This window comes from Durio zibethinus, chromosome 28 (genome assembly GCF_047325235.1).
Source record: "Durio zibethinus cultivar Kanyao isolate XHJ-2024 chromosome 28, ASM4732523v1, whole genome shotgun sequence".
NCBI lineage: Eukaryota > Viridiplantae > Streptophyta > Magnoliopsida > Malvales > Malvaceae > Durio > Durio zibethinus.
This window is the reverse complement of record NC_143189.1, coordinates 7970814-7994333: the sequence shown is the minus strand read 5'-3', so window position 1 is coordinate 7994333 and position 23520 is coordinate 7970814. Positions and strand designations below refer to the sequence as shown.

The 23520-nt window shown below is 30.1% G+C and overlaps 1 protein-coding gene and 1 pseudogene across 2 annotated transcripts; both read right to left on the bottom strand.

The window, feature by feature from the left end:
- Positions 1-479: 479 nt before the first annotated feature.
- Positions 480-17335, bottom strand: LOC111291600 (1,4-alpha-glucan-branching enzyme 1, chloroplastic/amyloplastic-like; annotated as a pseudogene). Its single transcript, XR_016335048.1, has 20 exons — positions 17321-17335; positions 17146-17274; positions 15707-15787; positions 15051-15167; positions 14549-14553; positions 13151-13270; positions 12886-12944; positions 12304-12410; positions 12088-12198; positions 11949-11979; positions 11703-11827; positions 10270-10349; positions 9612-9728; positions 9046-9128; positions 8004-8125; positions 7715-7830; positions 6892-7019; positions 6674-6786; positions 6289-6400; positions 480-5356 (listed from the first exon to the last, which is right to left on the bottom strand). The product of XR_016335048.1 is annotated as a 1,4-alpha-glucan-branching enzyme 1, chloroplastic/amyloplastic-like (transcript).
- LOC149510707 (1,4-alpha-glucan-branching enzyme 2-2, chloroplastic/amyloplastic-like) lies at positions 11910-22611 on the bottom strand. Its single transcript, XM_089757503.1, has 14 exons — positions 21624-22611; positions 20538-20551; positions 19838-19918; positions 18915-19036; positions 18622-18741; positions 17766-17895; positions 17540-17660; positions 17146-17274; positions 15707-15787; positions 15051-15167; positions 14471-14553; positions 13151-13270; positions 12304-12362; positions 11910-12198 (listed from the first exon to the last, which is right to left on the bottom strand). Exons 1-7 carry the CDS (start codon positions 21655-21657, stop codon positions 17583-17585), a joined length of 579 nt encoding a protein of 192 aa, XP_089613629.1. The 5' UTR covers positions 21658-22611; the 3' UTR covers positions 11910-12198; positions 12304-12362; positions 13151-13270; positions 14471-14553; positions 15051-15167; positions 15707-15787; positions 17146-17274; positions 17540-17582.
- Between the last annotated feature and the right edge of the window lie 909 nt (positions 22612-23520).

Here is a 23520-nt window from a genome sequence, read left to right as displayed (position 1 = left end):
AATGGATCAATTGACTCCATGAGAGGATCGATCTTGTCATTAAGGTGATTGATCCCTCATGTAGGGTGATCAATCCCTTCTTGCTTAGTGAAACCAAATTTGCTTTTTGACCAAAAAATCAATTGATCCCTTAAAGAAAGGATCGATCCTGTAACCTAGAGAATCAATCTAGTTAAGCTAGGCAGTTGTATTTTGCTTTGCACTCTACTCGCTAATTTGATCATCTTTTGAGTTATACAATTCTAAATCAAAAATCATTTGAAGATTTAGAAACTAAACTTAAAAGACTTTCTATCCATATAATATTCTTCACCTAATTTATTGTATATGAATTATAGTGAATTTTCGAAACTACTCTTTATGCAATTTTTAGACAACTACAAAGTGTCTAATAAAAAATCAAAATTTTTTCTTATAAAATTTGGATTTTGATTTTATTTGATTCATTAGAAAGTAAACTCAAAGAACTTTCCAACCATATAAAATTTAAATATTAAAGCTTTGTGAATTAATATAAAAAATAAAATAAGTTTAATGTTGAAAAACTTTATTCTTGTAAAACAACTTTTTTAAGTTAATCTATTTTTCAAAGCCAATATTATCAAATTTGTGTAATCAAGTGTAATCAAACCAATAATATTAAGAATATTTTGAATGTATGTAATCAAGTGTAATATGTAAAATAAAATTCACATACACGTATTCAAGTACAAAAGTATAAGTGTATCTAATTAAAATGTTATAATATAAACTTTAAGCCTTTACTATTCAAGGATCAATATATCCATATAAAATGTACTAAAGCCATAAAAATCATATTTATGTCAACAAACTCATGTAAAAAAATTCATTTATGCCAAACAAAATAAAATGAATCATTCAAAGCTTAATATGTCCAAAATTTTAATTTTTAAAAATTTTCTAGCTCATTTTTGTTTGAAAAAAAACCTTAAAAGATCTCATAATTAGTCAAACTCATTTTTAACCAACTTGAGCCACTCCAACAAATTTCAAATGACAAAACAAAGTTGCTCAAGTAGTCATTTAACCTTTGAAACAAGAAAATAAAAAACTTGAGCCATTTGATCTTTACTTAAGGTGATTAAACCTATAAAAAGAGTCAAAACTCTGATATCAATTGTTAGCTTTTTAAGTGAGATAATAATCCAAGAAAGTGATGAATTGGATCTCTTCAAATTCTTTCTCAAAACTATATTTCAATATAATTGAATAGAAATTAAAACCAATATAAATATATAATACAAATAATAATAAATTGATGAACTAGAAGCAAATATAAACTATAATCAAAATAAAAAGATAGGGATATAGATATAAAAAACAATGATTTATAAAGGTTAAGTCCTTTTCCATAAAGCACATACGTCCTCTCTATTAGTTGTCCACACCAAGGCTTCAATCCACTAATCTTGAATTAAGAACACAACCTTATCTTTTTTTTCAAAAGGCGTTAGATAAAAACCTCCACCCTTACACAATCAAAAGGATACCTCACATTTTGCTTACAAGATAACCCAAATGATTTTTGCAAACTAAAATACCTTTCAATGTTAAATGTTTGCCTAATGAAGTACCAAAAAAATGATGAATGAAACACAAAAATATTTTAGATACAAAAAATACAAAGGATATTGAATTTAAGCTCTAAAACTCTTGATTTCTTTAAAAGAATGAAAATATAACTTGTGTGATCTTACTCTCTTGATTCATTAACCTTTTTGGTGTGTTAAAATGCCCAATTTATAAAAAAATTGAAAAACTTTGGAATGGTGTGGAGTAAAAAAAAAAAAACATTAAAGCTTGAAAAATTAGTCATTAGAGCTTTTCTGGGCATAAAAGATCGATTGATTTTGATAAGGGATCAATCCTTTACCTTGATCGATCTTTTCTTGTAAAGGATCAATCTTTTTTGGTATTTTTCAAGTCTATTTTGTTTTTATAAGAAAAAACAATTGATCCATTACAAAAAGGGATCGATATGTTTAGTTAGGAGATTGATCTTGTAACCTAAGAGATCAATCCTATAACCTAACGAACCTAACGATCAATTTGGTCAAGCTAAGTGATTATATCATGTTTTACACTTTACTCACTAATTTGATCATAACTTAAGTTATACAATTCCAAATAAAAAACCGTTTAAAGATTTAAAAACTAAACTTAAAAATACTTTCTATCCATATAAAATTTATCATCTAATTTATTGTATATGAATTATAATAAATTTTTAAAATTACTCTTTATGTAATTTTTAGACAATTACAAAGTATCTAATAAAAAATTAAAATCTTTTCTTAAAAAATTTGAATGTTGATTTTGTTTGATCCATTGAAAAGTAAACTCAAAGAGCTTTCCAACTATATAAAATTCAAATATTAAAAGTTTATAAATTAATACAAAAAAATAAAACAAATTCAATATTAGAAAACTTTGTTGTTGTAAAATTTTTGTTTAAACTTTAAAAATAATATTATTTGTTTAGTACCAAAATAATAAAATTTAAGAACATGTATTAAATAAATCTTTTTCAAAATCTTGATCAAGCTTATGTAGCTTAATGTTTTGTTATTTCAAAATAAAGATCAATTAAAGGCTAACAATCTCTTTTTTTTTTTATATGACAAATTTTAAAAATAAATTTGCTTGATAAAAAAATTTTCTTTAAAACATTTAAAATTTTGTTTAAAGATTTTTTTAAGACAGTTTTTTTTAAGACTTTGCATGAAAAAACTCCCCTTTAATTAACATATCCTAATCCAACATAACTCAACAAATATATATTTATTAAATATATTAAATAAACACAATCAAACATATGCATGTCAAGCACAAGCAAATTTATCCATATGATATTTTTCTCCATTTTATCGTAACAAAAAGATAAGCAAATAAACACAAAAAAAAGATTATGTTAAGACTCCTATACCAAATGCTGTATACATACAAGAAGAAATATTTATAAACTTTCTTTTTTTGTCATTGTAAAAAAAAAAAAAAAGAGATCAATTTAATACATGAGACAAAATGCTTGATACCAATAATATTAAGAGTATTTTGAATGCATGTAATCAAGTGTAATATGCACAATAAAGTTCACATACATATATTCACGTACAAAAACATAAGTGTATCCAATTAAAATGTTATAGCACAAAATCATTCATTCAACCTAACCACATGAAATTTATAAACAAAAAAATAATAAATGATATGTAAGCTACTCATAAATAATATTATCATAAGATGTACTTAGAACCTAAAACATCAATAACAATTAAGTACAAATTTAAGCACATGCATACAAGCTTATATCAATTGTTAAAAATATATTATCACAAAGCATACCAATTGTTATCAGAAAACAAATCAAGCAAAATTATATTTTAAAATTTTTTCTCTTTTTTAAAATAAAGATTAATCAATTTAAGACACAATTTTGTATGAGAAGTACAAGCTATATCAATGATAGATACATAAACAAGTCTCAATAAAAGTTAAAAAATTTTTTAGCAATTTTGATACCAATTGTTATCAATTGTTAGCTATTTTATTCACAAACTTTTAAGGATCACAATATATTTCAACCATACGAAATGTCAATCAATACATGCAGAATAACATTATTTCATAAGCATATCCTATCTAAAACAAATATTTAATCATCATATTATAATAAAGAATTATACAATCATGATTTTTTAAGTATGATGAACACATGCTATAGCAAAGAAATAATGAAAGCATAATTATTTAAATTTAATCCAAATTATTTCAATATAAAGCAATATTTTTAATCCAAACATATGCAAGTGCATAAATACAATTAAACATATTTTTCAATCAAAATCATACAAACACATGCAAAAACATTTCAAATCACATATAGCAATATACCAATAAAGATACAAATATTTAGATATAATATGATACATGCTATCTCAATAATCTCAATCAGTGAACATATTCAAAAAAATCAATCTATTTAACTCATGTCCGTCCAAGACTCGAACAAATATTTATGCAATAAAAACTATTAATCAAAGCAATTAAAAAATAGACATACATATTATAATCAATTCAAGCATTTAACAAAATTAAGACTAATTCTATCATGTAACTTGGTGATTAATTTGTGCAAACTGTTCACAAATTCAAACATAATATCTCATTTTTGCATATATCAAATAAGCATTTATCAAACTATATATTAAACATTATAAATCATAAACACAGCATAAATTCAATACAATTACCTCCATCCTCATCAAGTTATGTTGTTATGTTCATTGTAGTTGAATGAAGCTTTGAATCCTCCATTTCATATTTTTAAGCTAATCTTTGATGCATTTGAGCTTGACTGATAAAGATGATTTGCTTTGCTTGTTCCACTTAAAATCTCAAAAATGTCATTTCATGCTTATTTCAAGTTCTCCTAATATAAACTTAAAAAAATTTCTTGACAAAAAATTTTCATTAGAAACATCAAGAAAATCAATTGATAAAAATTATATCAATTGTTCAAAATAAATTCCATAGTCTAAATCATTATAAACAAATGAACTTTATTCACTAAACCCAAATTTTCATTTAGAAAGGAGATATATGTGTGTGTATATAAACTTACTAAAAACCATGTATCAAGTTAAACATTATATATCACAATATTGTTACTAAAGTTAAAATTCTCATGTAATATGCAAAAATCAAACTTTTTTTATTATTCATAAACACAAAATGGACATATTCAATATTCATATATATTCAATAAATCATCAAGAAATATGTCAAAACTAAGTAAGGCCTTATAAAATTAAAAAAACTAAAAAAAAAACATAATCAAGAAAATCTCACCACAAAAGCATAAATATATCTATACAAATTATAGGCCATAATCAACAATGATTTAAGACAAACATAAGAATTATAAGAAAATCACTTACTTAATCCATGTTGCAATCATGTCAAGTAAAGCTCAATCATATTCATATAAGCACACGACATGAACAATAGATGAGCCAATAATATATTTTAGTTAAGATAAATTAGCTAATCATACATCAAATTAAAATCACAAATCAAAAAATAAGTCAAGTAAACACAAGAGCAAGCATATTTCAAAAATATTTCATCACAATCAAATAAATTGTGACATATTGTGACATAACAATCAAGCACAAAATATATTTCAAAATCTTCACAAGAAATTAAGAAATAATCAATTTAGCATTTTTCAATAATCAAGCTCAATCCATTTATTAACAATGACCATTTGCAGTTGATAATCAAATCCGACAACATCTTCGACAGGAAGGCAAAATGTAGGCATTCCACTCACCTATAGCATACACAATTAGCATAACGAAGATAAAAAATATTGACATTTTCCCAAAAAGAATTGCTCATCTCGATTACATTCCTCTAAGTATTATCCTTTATTGGTTTTACTGACTATTTTATTGATTATTATGACAGAAAACAATTTAAGATGGTGGAAGTCTACCTTCAACTATTTTTTATTTTCCTCTTCAATGTTCATAGAACTTATAGAATGTTATTTTTGCAAATAATATATGAAAATCTGCAACTAAATCACTCCAATATAAACATTTTATCAATTAAATGTTCTTTACTATGCTAATATTTCTAAAGTGTAAAACATAAATTACCTTTTGTTGTGCTAATAGCTTTTTTGGTGACTTATTTGCACAAAAGATGAAATACATGAAAAGCAAGGATATTTTAAGATTTCTAGAGATTCTTGGTTGTTCACTTCAAGTGTTTTTGGAATTTTCATTTTTGGCATCTTTAGTTGTTATGTTTCCATAACTCTTGGTGTACAATAAAAATTAGTTCAATTTACAACAAGCATTTTTAACAATTTTTTAGTTCATTCTACAATACCAAAACACTTAACTACTAGCACAGTAACCTACTTATTCATGGCATAGGGATTCAATTGATGCATGACGAGAAGTGATGAAGCAGTAGAGAATTAGAAAAACATGTACAATACACAAATGTTTGGTAGGATTACGCAAACATAAGTACATGTGTGCAAACTTTTTCAAAACCATTTCTACACTTAACATCCTCATGGATCACGTAAAAAAGTATTGAAACCCCATCCCATTTATGCAACCCAGTGCAACAAATGTTGTTGTAGAAGAGACAGGGAACTTAAAGCACACATCATAATTCTGGGATAGATAAATGATTATAAGTCGAAGGATACTCAATGTGACTCAAAAAAAGAGTTATAAAACATACATCTTCACTAATGGTGACAGCCTCAGGATAAACTCCATGAATCATATAATTAACCAGCATCTACATCAGTTGCATAACCAAAGTACTCATTGTAGTTTCCAATAAATGCTACCTACAGCAAGTTCAAGAAAACAAAAGTTAAGCTGGGATAATACATTATAAAGATGCAATGACACTAAAAACCTTTAGTCCTCAAGAGAATTTAGTTAAGAAACAAACATAGAGAAATAATGCTTCACCACTTACAAAAACCAAATGTTACATCAGTTCTACTTCTCTATATAACATAAAGCCAAAACTTTGATAATTAACATCTGAACATGCAAGTAACTTATTATATAACACCAAGCAAAATAGAAAATCTGCAAACTCATTCTAATATTACCTGCAACCCATGATAGGGGTACATCATTGAAGTCACAACATCAAATTTGAACCCATCAAACTTGTATTCTTCTAGCCACCATCTTGCATTTGAAAGAAGAACCCTTTGTACCTAAAGCAACAAGTAAATATTAATATTTACACATAATAGGATGGAAGGAAGCCAAAATCTTTAAACAAGCTATTGTTTAAGAGAAGTTTCAGTAGAAGTACATAATTCCCAGCTTCCATAAATAAAATGGTGAGAATCCCACATCCAGTGGTGACCTCTTGACCCCGAGTGGAAGTAATGAGCATCAGTTCCATCATACATGTTCAATCCATCTAACACATTATTAGATGCATGGCTGTATTTGTGAAACATCAATCGATACAAAGATGGATGAAAAAATTAATTAATAACTTAAATTAACTAAAGAATAAAAATTAACTGAGACTTATAGCAAAAGATTACTTACTCAAAGCAACAGAGCAAATACTTGAATAAAAATTTGCTACAGCTTAGAAAAGAATTTAACATTAACGACATGCAAAAGATAAAAACTCTCATTGTAAACAATACAGTAACATTCCATTTGGTAGTTGTTTTTGCTACTAGCTTTTTGCTTCCAAAAGCAGAAAGTACATTTGGGTAGAAAAGACAATAATACTTTAAAAGAATTAAAAATAAAAAATATAATCTCTTGTAAAACAAAATACTATGATTCCTCTTTTAATAGAACAATTATACAACAAATTCTACTCATTTAATCATATACATTCTCAAACAAGTATGACTTTGCTTTTTCACTTTTAGGAAGCCAAAAGCAACTAGAAAAACCATAGCAAGAGTAAGGACCAATAACAGCCTAAATTCACATGACCATTTTTGCATCAAGTCTACTGGAAGAATGAGACGCAGGAAAAGAAGAAGAAAAAGAGTATATTTTCATTTTTGGTACGAAAAAGCTAGGAAAAACCGTTTGCACAAAAACTGTAACAGCAAATAAAGCTGAAGGGTGTGTTTTTAGAAATGATATTCTCCTGCAAGTTCAATTATTACCTGTGCACAATATCCTTAAGAACAAGTAGACTCAACTCGTCCTATCTATCAGTGACTTAAGATCATCAAGGGTTCCAAAACGACTGCTTGGTGCAAAGAAGTTTGTCACATGATACCTACAACATATTAAATGCAACTTGTTAAAAGTAGAAGAGGTTAGTTTCCATAACCAAAACTAAATTTTGAAGAAATATTTCTATTTACATCCAAAACATAACATTTTCGTACAAGTTAACAAACATAAACAGCAACAAATAAAGATGAGCTGATATTTTGATGGAGATAGTACCCAAATCAAGCATAATATGAGTGCTCTTGAACAGCCATGATTTGAACAGCATTATATCCAAGTCTTTTAATGTGGGGAAGCACATCATCTCTAAAGTTGGCATATGTGTTAATTATTGGCTCCTGCATCTCAGAATTGATAATATTAAGAAAACTAGGAAATGGATTAACCATACCAATGTGTACCATGGAAGATAAAGACTGAAGGAGTTTGTGGGACAAATTTTCTTTGAATGATAGTATGACGAAAACTAGAGATAAGTTTTGGTTTAATTGCAAATTTAGGCTTCTTAATGGGTTTTAGAAATGGGAAAAGAATCATAATGAAATGCAATCAAACCAACTTTTATGTTATTGATTTGAAATTGTTATTTAAGATATTTCTATACACAAAGCAGTTAACAAAGATCTAAGTCACTAGCTGTTTGGCATTTGCATTATCATTAACTAAAGTAACACTCATTATTTAGTATAATCCAAATGGACGGACTTCCATTAACCAAAGAACACGAAAAGTAGGCCGTATGCACCTATTTGGCTTTTTGCTAGCTTAATTTGATAGATTTTCTCTTTAAGAGAGGCCACCCTGCCTATGAGATGCAGGAAAGTTTCGTTTCAAAATTTACAGGCCTTTCCAGCCAGATATACTGTTTGATGCTCTTAAAGATGTTCAATGCAAGTCAAAATGTTTCTCTATCTTCCTTTTGTTCTTTTTTTTTTTTTTTTTTTGTGAGGGGGAGGGGAGGTAAAATTGATAGCTTAAATACAGATACTAAGATAAATTTTCCTGTAAAATGTATTATCTTATAAAACCTCCTGCTTCACTTTTCGGTCTCAAAACCTTGCAGGAACACTTCAAAGGAAGGGTTGAAAGAAGTAGCATAAAAAATATGATCACACACATGATAGCATTTAATGAAGCTTTTTATCAAACTTAAGGTTTCTTCTTTTAAGATTAAATAAATCAAGGAAATGCAATTCAACATAGAGACAGAAGAGTTGAAAAACAATTTGCTACATGCAAGGAAAAGGAAGATGCATACCATGCTACCCATTCCAACATGTGATTCATAGACTTAGGTGATTTTGGTCCTTTTGGCTGGGGGTGTTTGTATACAAACTTTTCCTGTTATAGTATAAAAATCATTAGTCAGGATAAAGAGTATAAAAATTTGAGATAAGACACATATTATAGACTAAACTAAGTTGACTGCGCTGTGTAGTGATTAAACTTGAACAAAAGAAAACACAATTTAGAAACTGACTTCATATATGAAAAAGAACCAATCAAAATTGTTTTCTTAAAAACCTTTAAGGGCATTGATGTTAATATTAATGTTATAAAGGAAGACGTTCATCAAAACAACCTACTCTAAGAAGAATAAAAAATTCATTTTTCGTTTATATATCAATTAATCATATTTGTGTGTAGGCATGCATGCATGCTTTTTTTTATGTATCCTCACACACATTTAAAATTATCATAAACATTAGTTGGTATTTCTAATTTTCCCCAAGCTCCAAATATTTCAGCTGCTTATAGTTTGAAAAGAATAAGTTATCTAATCTTTCCAACAAAACCAAAAGATCAAACAGCCACTAATTATACCTCTTCTGGTAGATCATAGTATATTCCATTGTATGGGATTTCACCTGGTGCTTGAACAGAGAACTTGATCCAAGCAAGAATGGAGTCCTTAATCCCAGATGGAGTTTCCATATGAATCTACAATTATATGATCAAAAAGTTAAAAAGGACACATGGACAAAAGAGGTTTCGATGAATGATAATTGACATGATCATAACAGTCCACCAAAAAAAATTTTTTTTTCCATCTTCATCCTCTCTTTCTTTCTTTCTTCCTTCCTTTTAGGACAGGAGTTAGTTGGATTTGAACTCAGCTACCTTGAATAATTTTGCTTGACTTAGAAACCGGCCACTAAATACTTCAATACCTTTATGTCATGAATTCTAGTAATTAATTATCGTGAACGTTGTACTACAAGCAATGATTTATTCAAACCATATACACATGCAATAGGATCAGTGTTAAAAAAAAGCATCATACTTAAAGGTTCCTGGTCCACAGATTATGATCAAAAGGTTAAATACCTTGCTGATCTACAGGGAAAGAGTTGCAAGTTTTAATAGTTTCTTTTTACTCTTACTTAAAAAGTGGAAAAAGAAAATAATAAACAAGTAGCATTCGAATGTAAGCACAATAAGTTTCAAAAGCCAATCTTATCTTAATCTACAGGTAATTTACCTTCACTTGAGAACCATGGGGAATTGGTGGTGAACCATAAGCATTATTAGCCAAAATATCTCCCAGACACCAAACTCATTCTATTAAAAAAACAATTAATATTTGTAGAATTAAACACTAGATGTTATTTAAATATAGAAATAGACAATAGATCACTGCCAGTGTAAATCAACACAGCTTTCTAAGCACTTAGAACACAATCACCTTCCCTTTTATACTTGAGACTGCATGGCATTAAATATATGAATTAGCTGATATAATTAATTGTTACACAAACAAGGTGGCTTTTGCACTTAATTATAAAAACTTTGACAACGTTTATCTTCTTAACTTTTCTATTTGGAGCTTTTAAGAATATCAACTGCACCAAACTATACACTCAATCTTTGGTCCACTAAGAAGAATATTCATGCTCACATACATATAAAAAGATCCATGTTTACATTCAGATTTAACATTAAGCTAAGTGTTTTGACAAACCAAACTTAAATAACTTTCAACTTCTTTCCGCATGTGCATTTAGAGAAGATATAAGCATTGATTTACGAACAGCTGGTATTGCAAATACTACAGTTTCTTAAGGCATACATCTTAGAGCACATGGTTTGAGTCAAAGAGAAAAGCAGGGAAGAATTGATTATTATGACAGATGACAATTTAAAATGGTGGAAGTCTACCTTCAACTATTGTTTCTTTTCCTCTTCAATATTAATAGAACTTAAAGAATGTTATTTTTGCGAATAATATATGAAAATCTGCAACTAAATCACTCCAATATAAACATTTTATCGATTAAATGTTCCTTACTATGCTAATATTTCTAAAGGGTAAAACATGAATTACCTTTTATTGTGCTAGTAGCTCTTTAGGTGAATCATTTGCACAAAAGATGAAATATGTGAAAAGCAAAGATACTTTAAGATTTCTAGATATTCTTGTTTATTCCCTTCAAGTGTTTTTGGAATTTTCATTTTTGGCATCTTTAGTTGTTATGTTTCCATAACTCTTGGTCTACAATAAAAATTAGTTCAATTTACAACAAGCATTTTTAACAATTCTTTAGTTCATTCTACAGTATCAAAACACTTAACAACTAGCAGGGTAATCTACTTATTCATGGCATATGGATTCAATTGATGCCTGAAGAGAAGTGATGAAGCAGTAGAGAGTTAGAAAAACATGTACAATATACAAATGTTTGGTATGCTTACACGCACACAAGTATATGTGTGCATACTTTTTCAAAACCATTTCTACACTTAGCATCCTCATGGATCACGTAAAAAAGTATTGAAACCCCAACCCATTTACGCAACCCAATGCAATAAATGTTGCTATAGAAGAGACAGGGGACTTAAAGCGGACATCTTAATTCTAGAATGGATAAATGATTATAAGTCGAAGGAAGCTCAAAGTAGAGTTATAGAACATACATCTTCACCAATGGTGACAACCTCAGGATATAGCCCATGAATCATATGATTAACCAGCATTAGAGAGACAACAACATCAACATCAGTTGCATATCTGAAGTACTCATTGTAGTTTCCAGTAAATGCTCCCCACAGCAAGTTCAAGAAAACAAAGGTTAAGCCGGGATAATACATTATAAGGATGCAATGACACTAAAAACCTTTAGTTAAAAAATGAACATAGAGAAATGATGCTTCACCACTTACAAGAACCAAATGTTACATCAGTTCTACTTCTCTATATAACATAAAATCAAAACTTTGATAATTAACATCTAAACATGCAAGTAACTTATTTTATAACACCAAGCAAAATAGAAAATCTGCAAACTCACTCAGACATTACCTGCAACCCATGATGGGTGTACATCATTGAAGTCACAACATCAAATCTGAACCTATCAAACTTGTATTCTTCCAGCCACCATCTTGCATTTGAAAGAAGAAACCTTTGTACCTAAAGCAACAAGTAAAAATTAATATTTACACACAATAGGATGGAAGGAAGCCAAAATCTTTCAACAAGCTATTGTTTAAGAGAAGTTTCAGTAGAAGTACATACTTCCCAGCTTCCATAATTAAAAAGGTGAGAATCCCACATCCAATGGTGACCCTTTGACCCTAAGTGGAAGTAATGAGCATTAGTTCCATCAAACATGTTCAATCCATCTAATGGTTGTATTCGTCAAACATTAGTTAAAAACAAAGATGGATGACAAAATTAATTAATAACTTAATTTAACTAAAGAATAAAAATTAACTGAAACTTATAGCAAAAGATTACTTACTTAAAGCAACAAAGAAAATACTTGAATAAAAATTTGCTACAGCTTAGAAAGGAATTTAACATTAACAACATGCAAAAGATAAAAACTTTCATTGTAAACAATACAATAAGATTCCATTTGGTAGTTGTTTTTGCTACTAGCTTTTTGTTTCCAGAAGCAGAAAGTACATTTAGGTAGAAAAGACAATAATACTTTAAAAGAATTAAAAATAAAAAATATAATTTCTTGTAGAACAAAATACTATGATTCCTCTTTTAATAGAACAATTATACTACAAATTCTATTGCATTTAATCATATATATTTTCAAACAACTATGACTTTGCTTTCTCTTTTTTATGTTTGTTCTTTAGAAACCTTTTAGGAAGCCAAAAGCAACTAGAAAAAACATAGTAAGAGTAAGTACCAGTAACAGCCTAAATTCTCATGGCCATATTTGCATCAAGTCTACTAGAAGAATGACCATACAGTCTAAATAGGAAAAGAAGAAGAAAAAGAGTTTTTATTTTCATTTTTGGTACGAAAAAGCTGGGAAAAACCATTTGCATAAAAACTGTAACAACAAATAAAGCTGAAGGATGTGTTTCTAGAAATGATATTCTCCTACAAGTTCAATTATTACCTGTGCACAATATCCATAATAACAAGTAGACCCAACTTATGAGCCCTATTTATCAGTGATTTAAGATCATCAAGGGTTCCAAAACGACTGCTTGGTGCAAAGAAGTTTGTCACATGATACCTACAACATATTAAATGCAACTTGTTAAAAGTAGAAGAGGTTAGTTTCCATAACCAAAACTAAATTTTGAAGAAATATTTCTATTTACATCCAAAACATAACATTTTCGTACAAGTTAACAAACATAAACAGCAACAAATAAAGATGAGCTGATATTTTGATGGAGATAATGCCCAAATCTAACATAATATGAGTGCTCTTGAACAGCCATGATTTGAACAGCATTATATCCAAGTCTTTTAATGTGGGGAAGCACATCATCTCTAAAGTTGGCATATGTGTTAATTATTGGCTCCTGCATCTTAGAGTTGATAATATTAAGAAAACTAGGAAATGGATTAACCATACCAAAGTGTACCATGGAAGATAAAGACTAAAGGTGTTTGTGGGACAAATTTTCTTTAAATGACAGTATGATGAAAACTAGAGATAAATTTCGGTTTAATTGCAAATTTAGGCTTCTTAATGGGTTTTAGAAATGGGTGAAGAATCATAATGAAATGCAATCAAACCAATTTCTATGTTATTGATTTGAAATTGCTATTTAAGATATTTCTATACACAAAGCGGTTAACAGAGATCCAAGTCACTAGCTGTTTGGCATTTGCATTATCATTAACTAAAGTAATACTCATTATTTAGTATAATCCAAATGGAAGGACTTCCTCTAACCCAAAAACATGAAAGTAGGCCGTATACACCTACGTGGCTTTTTGCTAGTTTAATTTGACAGATTTTCTCTTTAAGAGAGGCCACCCTGCCTACGGGATGTAAGAAAGTTCCGTTTCAAAATTTACAGGCCTTTCCAGACAGCTATACTGTTTGATGATCTTAAAGATGTTCAACGCAAGTCAAAATGTCTCTCTATCTTCCTTTTTTTTGGGGGGGGGGAGGGGGGGGGGGGTAAAATTGATAGTTTAAATACGGATACTAAGATAAGTTTTCTTGTAAAATGTATTGTCTTATAAAACCTCCTTCTTTACTTTTCAGTCTCAAAACCTTGCAAGAACACTTCATAGGAAGGGTTGAAAGAAATAGCACAAAAAATATGATCCCACACATGATAGCATTAGTGAAGCTTTTTATCAAACTTAAGGTTTCCTCTTTTAAGATTAAATAAATCAAGGAAATGCAATTCAGTGCAGAGACAGAAGAGTTGAATAACAATTTGCTACATGCAAGGGAAAGGAAGATGCATACCATGCTACTCATTCCAACATGTGATTCATAGACTTAAGTGATTTTGGTCTTTTTGGCTAGCGGTTTTTGAATACATACTTTTCCTATTACAGTATAAAAATCATTAGTCAGGTTAGAGAGTACAAAAATTTGAGATAAGACACATATTACCGACTAAACTAAGTTGACCGTGCTGTGCAGTGATTAAATTTGAACAAGCAAGAACACAATTTAGAAACTGACTTCATATATGAAAAAGAACCAATCAAAATTGTTTTCTTAAAAACCTTTAAGGGCATTGATCTTAATATAAACGTCATAAAGGAAGACGTTCATCAAAACAACCTACTCTAAGATGAAAAAGAAATTCATTATTTGGTTATATAATCAATTAATCATATTTGTGTGCAGGCATACATGCATGCATGCTTTTGTCTATGTATCTTCACACACATGCAGTCATTTTAAAATTATCATAAACATTAGTTGGTATTTCTGATTTTCCCCAAGCTCCAAATATTTCAACTGTTTATAATTTGAAAAGAATAAGTTATCTAATCTTTCCAACAAAACCAAAAGAGCAAATAGCCACCAACTATACCTCTTTTGGCGGATCATAGTATATTCCGTTGTATGGGATTTCACCTAGTGCTTGAACAGAGAACTTGATCCAAGCAGGAATGGAGTCCTTAATCCCAAATGGAGTTTCCATACAAATCTACAATTATATGGTCAAAAACTTAAAATGTACACATGGAAAAAGAGGTTTGGATGAATGATAATTGACATGATCATAACAGTCCACTAGAAAAATGGTTTTTTTTTCATCTTCATCTTTTCTTTCTTTCTCCCTTCCTTTTAGGATGGGAGTTAGTTGGATTTGAACTCAGCTACCTTGAATAATTTTGCTTGACTTGGAGACCACCCCACTAAATACTTCAATGCCTTTATGTCATGAATTCTAGTAATTAATTATTGTGAAGGTTGTAGTACAACCAATGATTTAGTCAAACCATATAAACATGCAATAGGATCAGTGTTAAAAAAAAAGCATCATACTTAAAGGTTCCTAGTCCACAGATCATGATCAAAAGGTTAAATACCTTGTTGATCTACAGGGAAAGAGTTGCAAGTTTTTATAGTTTCTTTTTACTCTAACTTAAAAAGTGGAAAAAGGAAATAATAAACAAGTAGCATTTGAATGCAAGCACAATAAGTTTCAAGAGCCAAACTTATGTTCATCTACAGGTAATTTACCTTCACTTGAGAACCATGGGGAATTGGTGGTGAACCGTTAGCATTATTAGGCCAAAAGATCTCCCAGACACCAAACTCATTCTGTTAAAAAACAATTAATATTTGTAGAATTAAACACTAGATGTTATTTAAATATAGAAATAGACAATAGACCACTACCAATGTAAATCAACACAGCTTTCTAAGCACTTAGAACACAATCACCTTCCCTTTTATACTTGAGACTACATGGCATTAAATATATGAATTAGCTGATACAATTAATTGTTACACAAACAAGGTGGCTTTTGCACTTAATTATAAAAACTTTGACAACGTTTATCTTCTTAACTTTTCTATTTGGAGCTTTTAAGAATATCAACTGCACCAGACTATACACCTAATCTTTGGTCCATTAAGAAGAATATTCATGCCCACATACATATAAAAAGATCCATGTTTACATTCAGATTTAACATTAAGCTAAGTGTTTTGACAAACCAAACTTAAATAACTTTTAACTTCTTCCAACATGTGCATTTAGAGAAGATAAGCATTGACTTATGAACAGCTGGTATTGCAAATACTACAGTTTCTTAAGGCATACATCTCGGAGCACATGCAAAGAGTCAAAAAGAAAAGCAATGGAGAATTGATTATTATGACAGATGACATTTTAAAATGGTGGAAGTCTACCTTCAACTATTGTTTCTTTTCCTTTTCAATATTCATAGAACTTAAAGAATGTTATTTTTGCAAATCATATATGAAAATCTGCAACTAAATCACTCCAGTAGAAACATTTTATCTATTAAATGTTCCTTACTATGCTAATATTTCTAAAGGGTAAAACATAAATTACCTTTTATTGTGCTAGTAGCTCTTTAGGTGAATTATTTGCACAAAAGATGAAATATGTGAAAAGCAAGGATATTTTAAGATTTCTAGAGATGCTTGTTTGTTCCCTTCAATTGTTTTTGGAATTTTCATTTTTTGCATCTTTAGTTGCTATGTTTCCAGAACTCTTGGTCTACAATAAAAATTAGTTCAATTTACAACAAGCATTCTTAACAATTCTTTAGTTCATTCTACAATATCAAAACACTTAACTACTAGCAAGGTAACCTACTTATTCATGGCATATGGATTCAATTGATGCATGAAGAGAAGTGATGAAGCAGTAGAGAATTAGAAAAACATGTACAATACAAAAATGTTTGGTAGGCTTCGCACACACAAGTACGTGTGCAAACTTTTTCAAAACCATTTCTACACTTAGCATCCTTATGGATCACATAAAAAAGGTATTGAAACCCCATTCCATTTACGCAACCCAGTTCAACAAATATTGCCGTAGAAGAGACAAGGGACTTAAAGCAGACATCATAATTTTGGAACAGATAAACGATTATAAGTCGAAGTATGCTCAATGTGACTCAAAGAGGAGTTATAGAACATACATCTTCACCAATGGTGACAGCCTCAGGATATAGCCCATTAATCATATGATTAACTAGCATCATATAGACAACAGCATCTACATCAGTTGCATTTCCGAAGTACTCATTGTAGTTTCTAGTAAATGCTACCTACAGCAAGTTCAAGAAAACAAAGGTTAAGCCGGGATAATAATACATTATAAAGATGCATTGACACTAAAAACCTTTAGTCCTAAAGAGAATTTAGTTAAAAAACAAACATAGAGAAATGATGCTTCACCACTTACAAGAACCAAATGTTACATCAGTTTTACTTCTCTATATAACATAAAGTCTAAACTTTGGTAATTAACATCTAAACATGCGAGTAACTTATTATATAACACCAAGCAGAATAGAAAATCTGCAAACTCACTCAGATATTAATTGCAACCCATGATAGGTGTACGTCATTGAAGTCACAACATCAAATCAGAACCCATCAAACTTGTATTCTTCCAGCCACCATCTTGCATTTGAAAGAAGAAACCTTGTACCTAAAGCAACAAGTAAAAATTAATATTTACACACAATAGGATGGAAGGAAGCCAAAATCTTTCAACAAGCTATTGTTTAAGAGAAGTTTCAATAGAAGTGCATACTTCCCAGCTTCCATAATTAAAAAGGCAAGAATCCCACATCCAATGGTGACCCTTTGACCCTGAGTGGAAGTAATGAGCATTGGTTCCATCAAACATGTTCAATCCATCTAACACATTATTAGATGCATGGCTGTATTCGTCAAACATCAATCAGATACAAAGATGGATGAGAAAATTAATTAATAACTTAATTTAACTAAAGAATTGACTGACACTTATAGCAAAAGATTACTTACTCAAAGCAATAGAGCAAATACTTGAATAAAAATTTGCTACAGCTTAGAAAAGAATTTAACAGTAACGACATGCAAAAGATAAAAACTTTCATTGTAAACAATACAGTAAGATTCCATTTGGTAGTTGTTTTGCTACTAGCTTTTTGCTTTCAGAAGTAGAAAGTACATTTGGGTAGAAAAGACAATAATACTTTAAAAGAATTAAAAATAAAAAATAAAATCTCTTTTAAAACAAAATACTATGATTCCTCTTTTAATAGAACAATTATACTACAAATCCTATTGCATTTAATCATATATATTTTCAAACAATTATGACTTTGCTTTCTCCCTTTTAGGTTTGTTCTTTAGAAACCTTTTAGGAAGCCAAAAACAACTAAAAAAAACATAGTAAGAGTAAGGACCAATAACAGCCTAAATTCTTATGGCCATATTTGCATCAAGTTTACTGGAAGAATGACCATACAGTCTAAGCAAGAAAAGAAGAAGAAAAAGAGTTTATATTTTCATTTTTTGTACGAAAAAGCTGGGAAAAACCGTTTGCACAAAAACTGTAACAGCTAATAAAGCTGAAGGGTGTGTTTCTAGAAATGATATTCTCCTGCAAGTCCAATTATTACCTGTGCACAATATCCATAAGAACAAGTAGACCCAATTGGTGAGCCCTATCTATCAGTGACTTAAGATCATCAGGGGTTCCAAAACAGCTACTTGGTGTAAAGAAGTTTGTCACATGATACCTGCAACATATTAAATGCAACTTGTTAAAAGTAGAAGAGGTTAGTTTCTATAACCAAAACTAAATTCTGAAGAAATATTTCCGTTTACATCCAAAACATAACATTTTAGTACAAGTTAACAAACATAAATAGCAACAAATAAAGATGAGCTGATATTTCGATGGAGATAATACTCAAATCTAGCATAATACGAGTGCTCTTGAATAGCCATGATTTGAACAGCATTATATCCAAGTCTTTTAATGTGGGGAAGCACATCATCTCTAAAGTTGGCATATGTGCTAATTATTGGCTCCTGCATCTCAGAGTTGATAATATTAAGAAAACTAGGAAATGGATTAACCATATCAAAATGTGGCATGGAAGATAAAGACTGAAGGTGTTTGTGGGACAAATTTTCTTTAAATGACAGTATGATGAAAACTAGAGATAAATTTTGGTTTAATTGCAAATTTAGGCTTCTTAATGGGTGAAGAATCATAATAAAATGCAAACAAACCAACTTCCATGTTATTGATTTGAAACTGCTATTTAAGATATTTCTATATACAAAGCAGTTAACAGAGATCCAAGTCACTAGCTATCGGGCATTTGCATTATCATTAACTAAAGTAATACTCATTATTTAGTAATACCAGAGAAATGTTTTTTTTTTTTTTCCATCTTCATCTTTTCTTTCTTTCTCCCTTCTTTTTAGGGCGGGAGTTAGTTGGATTTGAACTCAGCTACCTTGAATAATTTTGCTTGACTCGGAGACCACCCCATTAAATACTTCAATGCCTTTATGTCATGAATTCTAATAATTAATTATTGTGAAGGTTGTAGTACAAACCAATGATTTATTCAAACCATATACACATGCAATAGGATCAATGTAAAAAAAAAAAAAAAGCATCATACTTAAAGATTCTTGGTCCACAGGTCATGATCAAAAGGTTAAATACATTGTTGATCCACAAGGAAAGAGTTGCAAGTTTTTATAGTTTCTTTTTACTGACTTAAAAAGTGGAAAAAGGAAATAATAAACAAGTAGCATTTGAATGTAAGCACAATAAGTTTCAAGAGCCAAACTTATGTTCATCTACAGGTAATTTACCTTCACTTGAGAACCATGGGGAATTGGTGGTGAACCGTTAGCATTATTAGGCCAAAAGATCTCCCAGACACCAAACTCATTCTGTTAAAAAACAATTAATATTTGTAGAATTAAACACTAGATGTTATTTAAATATAGAAATAGACAATAGCTCACTGCCAATGTAAATCAACACACATGTTTACATTCAGATTCAACATTAAGCTAAGTGTTTTGACAAACCAAAGTTACATAAATTTTAACTTTTTTCAGCATGTAATAAGCATTACTTATGAACGGCTAGCATTGCAAATAATACAGTTTCTTAAGGCATACATCGTAGAGCACATTGGTCAGAGTCAAAGAGAAAAGCAGGGGAGACAGTAGCCCATTAAAAGCAACACAAATGATGTGTAGTTCATCAATAGATATAAAATTGCAAAAAAGCTGCCTCAAAAACAAAGTGTGGAGTTACTGATATTTTGATAGCACCAACTCCATCTTGTGACTGCATTATTTATGTCATGTATAGAAGGAGAAGATTCAGAAAGCAATCAAAGAAAATCACTTGTAGGTGCACCTACTAAAGTATTGCTAAATTATTATGAACTTCACTTAATGTCAAGTAACCCATCAATGGCAGGTCAGTTCTTACAGACATGGAAAATATCAATTCAATGCACACGTGGCATTTATTCTTGCACAAGAAAGCATAACATACCCAGCTCATAATATCTGCATTACGGTTCCAATTGTTAAAATTTCCAATCAATGCTGCTAACTGAAAAAGAAAATGCTATAAAATAATCACAAAAATTGAAGAGAAAACAAAACACCTAGAAGTTAATAAGACTTTTTTTATTGCATAGAAGTTAGTAAGATTAATGGTTAAAATCTCAAAATGTTAAAATGATGCATAAAAAACCTAACTCTTGGTGCCCTCTCCCTGTAAGTTATTCTTGTCTCACTGAAAGCCAGATGAGATTATATCAAAAAAGAGCAATATCAGCTTATCATAAAACAACTTCTAAGACAAAAAAAAAAATGAATGGAGAATAACATTTTTACTAAAAATTAAAGTTAACAAGATAGCTATTAAGCAATGTAATACAAAGAAATGATAAAAGGAAACAAGGAGAAGACATTCACAAATAAATAAATAAACATATAAAAGTGAAATAATAGAGAAAGGACTAATTCTAAGGGCTTTAATAAAATTCTCAATTTTTTCTTGCACTAAAGAACCAAATACTTGCTCCACACTTTGTTGAGCATCAACTGATTTCTTTCTTAGATTGATCTGCCTAAATTTTAAACATATAAAAATAAAAGATCTAGAAAATCATGTACACTATTCCCACACAAATCAATCACAAGAATATTCCAACACTAATTTTATTTAACTGAAAATTGCTCATTTGAACTGGAAAGAGTAATAAATCAAAATAAATTACATTTAGTGTAAAAAGCAATAACATGCAACCATGGGAGCTAAAATTAATATGGAACATTACAGTTATGAAAAATAAGCCCATGCTAACAATTAGATAGTTAGAAAAATGGTAACCTACATGTGAAGCTAAGCTTCTTATAGCCAAGAGAAAATGCCTCCAAACCACCTTCATACTTACCAATTTCCTCTAATATTCTCTTGCACTATGCATACATGTAATTAGATAAAATATACAAGGTAATAAAAATGTCATTGGCACATACCTTATCTACAACATCATTAGACAATTCCATATTCATTGATCACTTTGCTAAATACAAACATTGTAAGAGGGTCGGGTCAGGAGCATCAAACCTGAGTTTTTCGTTTTTTGTATCAAATACAACATTTTCTCTCCACAAAAGACACACCCGGCCAACCCAGATCCCGGCGACGGTAGCCGACCCGGCTGCCGTTCGGCGTCAGTTGACTCCAAAATTTCAGCCGTGGACTCCTCTCTTCCTTCTTGTCTCAGATTCAGCCTCTGTTTTTCGCAAATCACCTCATAATAGCTTAGATCTGAAACTTTAACCCGTTAAACCGCCGTTCACCCTCTTCTCGCCGTCCGGTCGTCCTGAAACCAAAGTATGTTGTTTCTCCCCTTCCATCCTTCCTTTCTACCGGTTCAGATCATCCAAAAGTCTCCTCGCCCCCGCTGACCTCCATACGCTGCCGTCGCTGCCACCGCCCAAAAAAATAGCTCTTTTCTCTCCTTTCCCAAAATCTTAAAAATACTCTCCCAAATAACTCATAAAAAAAAAATCCCATGACCGAAAGCCCTTTTCTGTTTCTTTTTTTTTTTTCCGATGGATTCCTCAATAGAGGACTGTGGTTGTTTGCAATTTTTTTTTTTTTTTGGCTTTGTTGGCTTGGTTTTTTGATTTTTTGTTTTTGGCTGTGACAGTTGCTATTTATTTGTTGGCAGTTTCGATGGCTATCTCAGTAGGGCTGTGGGTGGCGGGTAGGTGGGAGATGGGAGCTGTTCCTGGGGGGGGTGTAGTTGGGAGATCGGTGGGGTTGAGTTGGTGACCGGCTGGCAAAGGAAAGGGAATGGGATGGTGGTGACGGTTTAAGGCGGGAAGGTATGGTGGTACACATGGTTGCCGGTGGAGGCAATGGCTTGTTGGAATTTTGGCATTGCCTTCTTCCTCCAAAAATTGGCCTCCAGAAAAAAAAATGCCTTTCAAAAGTTTTTTCAGAAAAGATTGGCCTCCTCTCTTGCCTCAATTTTTTGCCAGATCCAGTTCAAATCCCCAATTTTTTTAGATTTGAGAAACACTTTAATTCAAATTTTTTATTTTATGAGATTTGAGAAAGACTTTACAATTTTTGTGCTGGCAAGTTAGACAACAATACAGTGGGCAATCGGCTTGAATTCAACAGTGGAATTATTTGAATTTTGACTGTTTAGAGTTTTCAAGCTTTCTGTTTTTTTTATTATTATTATTTTGATTTTTTAAAAAAAGATTAAAATTAAAAAAATAGAAAAATAACCATAGTGTTTTATTGAGCTTTCTCATAATACTTTGGATCAAATAATTTTAAATCCAAATTAATTAAAATGAGATTTAATTTGTTTAATTTATTTGATGGTTTAATAAATTTGAAATATTTATTGAGATAAGAATTAATGATAATATTTTTTAAATTGAGTAGATTCAAATAAAATAAAATTTGTTTAACAAATTATTTTAATTCAATTTTAAAATTAATCCGAACAAAATATGATAAATACACATTTTTTGTGCCATATGAAATGAATTATTGTGTTTTGAAATTGGTCGGTTTATGGTTTATGTTTGGCAACAAAATAAATGTTGATTTCAATAATTTCGATTAGTTATGTAGCTAAGGATAATGTTGAGGCAAATGTAGTAGAAATTTTTTTTTTGCAAAATGAGATAGCCCTGTTTTGTTGGGCCAGCCTCAAATATTTTATATTTAGAAGATTAGCATTTTGTTTCCATGTTTTGTGCCTTTAAGCAACTTTCATCCAAAGAAACAAGAACAAAACTTTAAATATTAAACTGCACATGGCTTAAAAAGTCATGAAGCTATCACCTTTAGAAACTTTAAAAATTTGTTTTTCTTTCTAAGTTTGTCCATAACTTTCCAATGTCTTTTTCCTTCATGCAATTTTTTGTAATATTATGCTTTGGTCAAGTCACAAACTTGGACCCTTTGAAATAGTCCATGTTAGCCAATTATATTG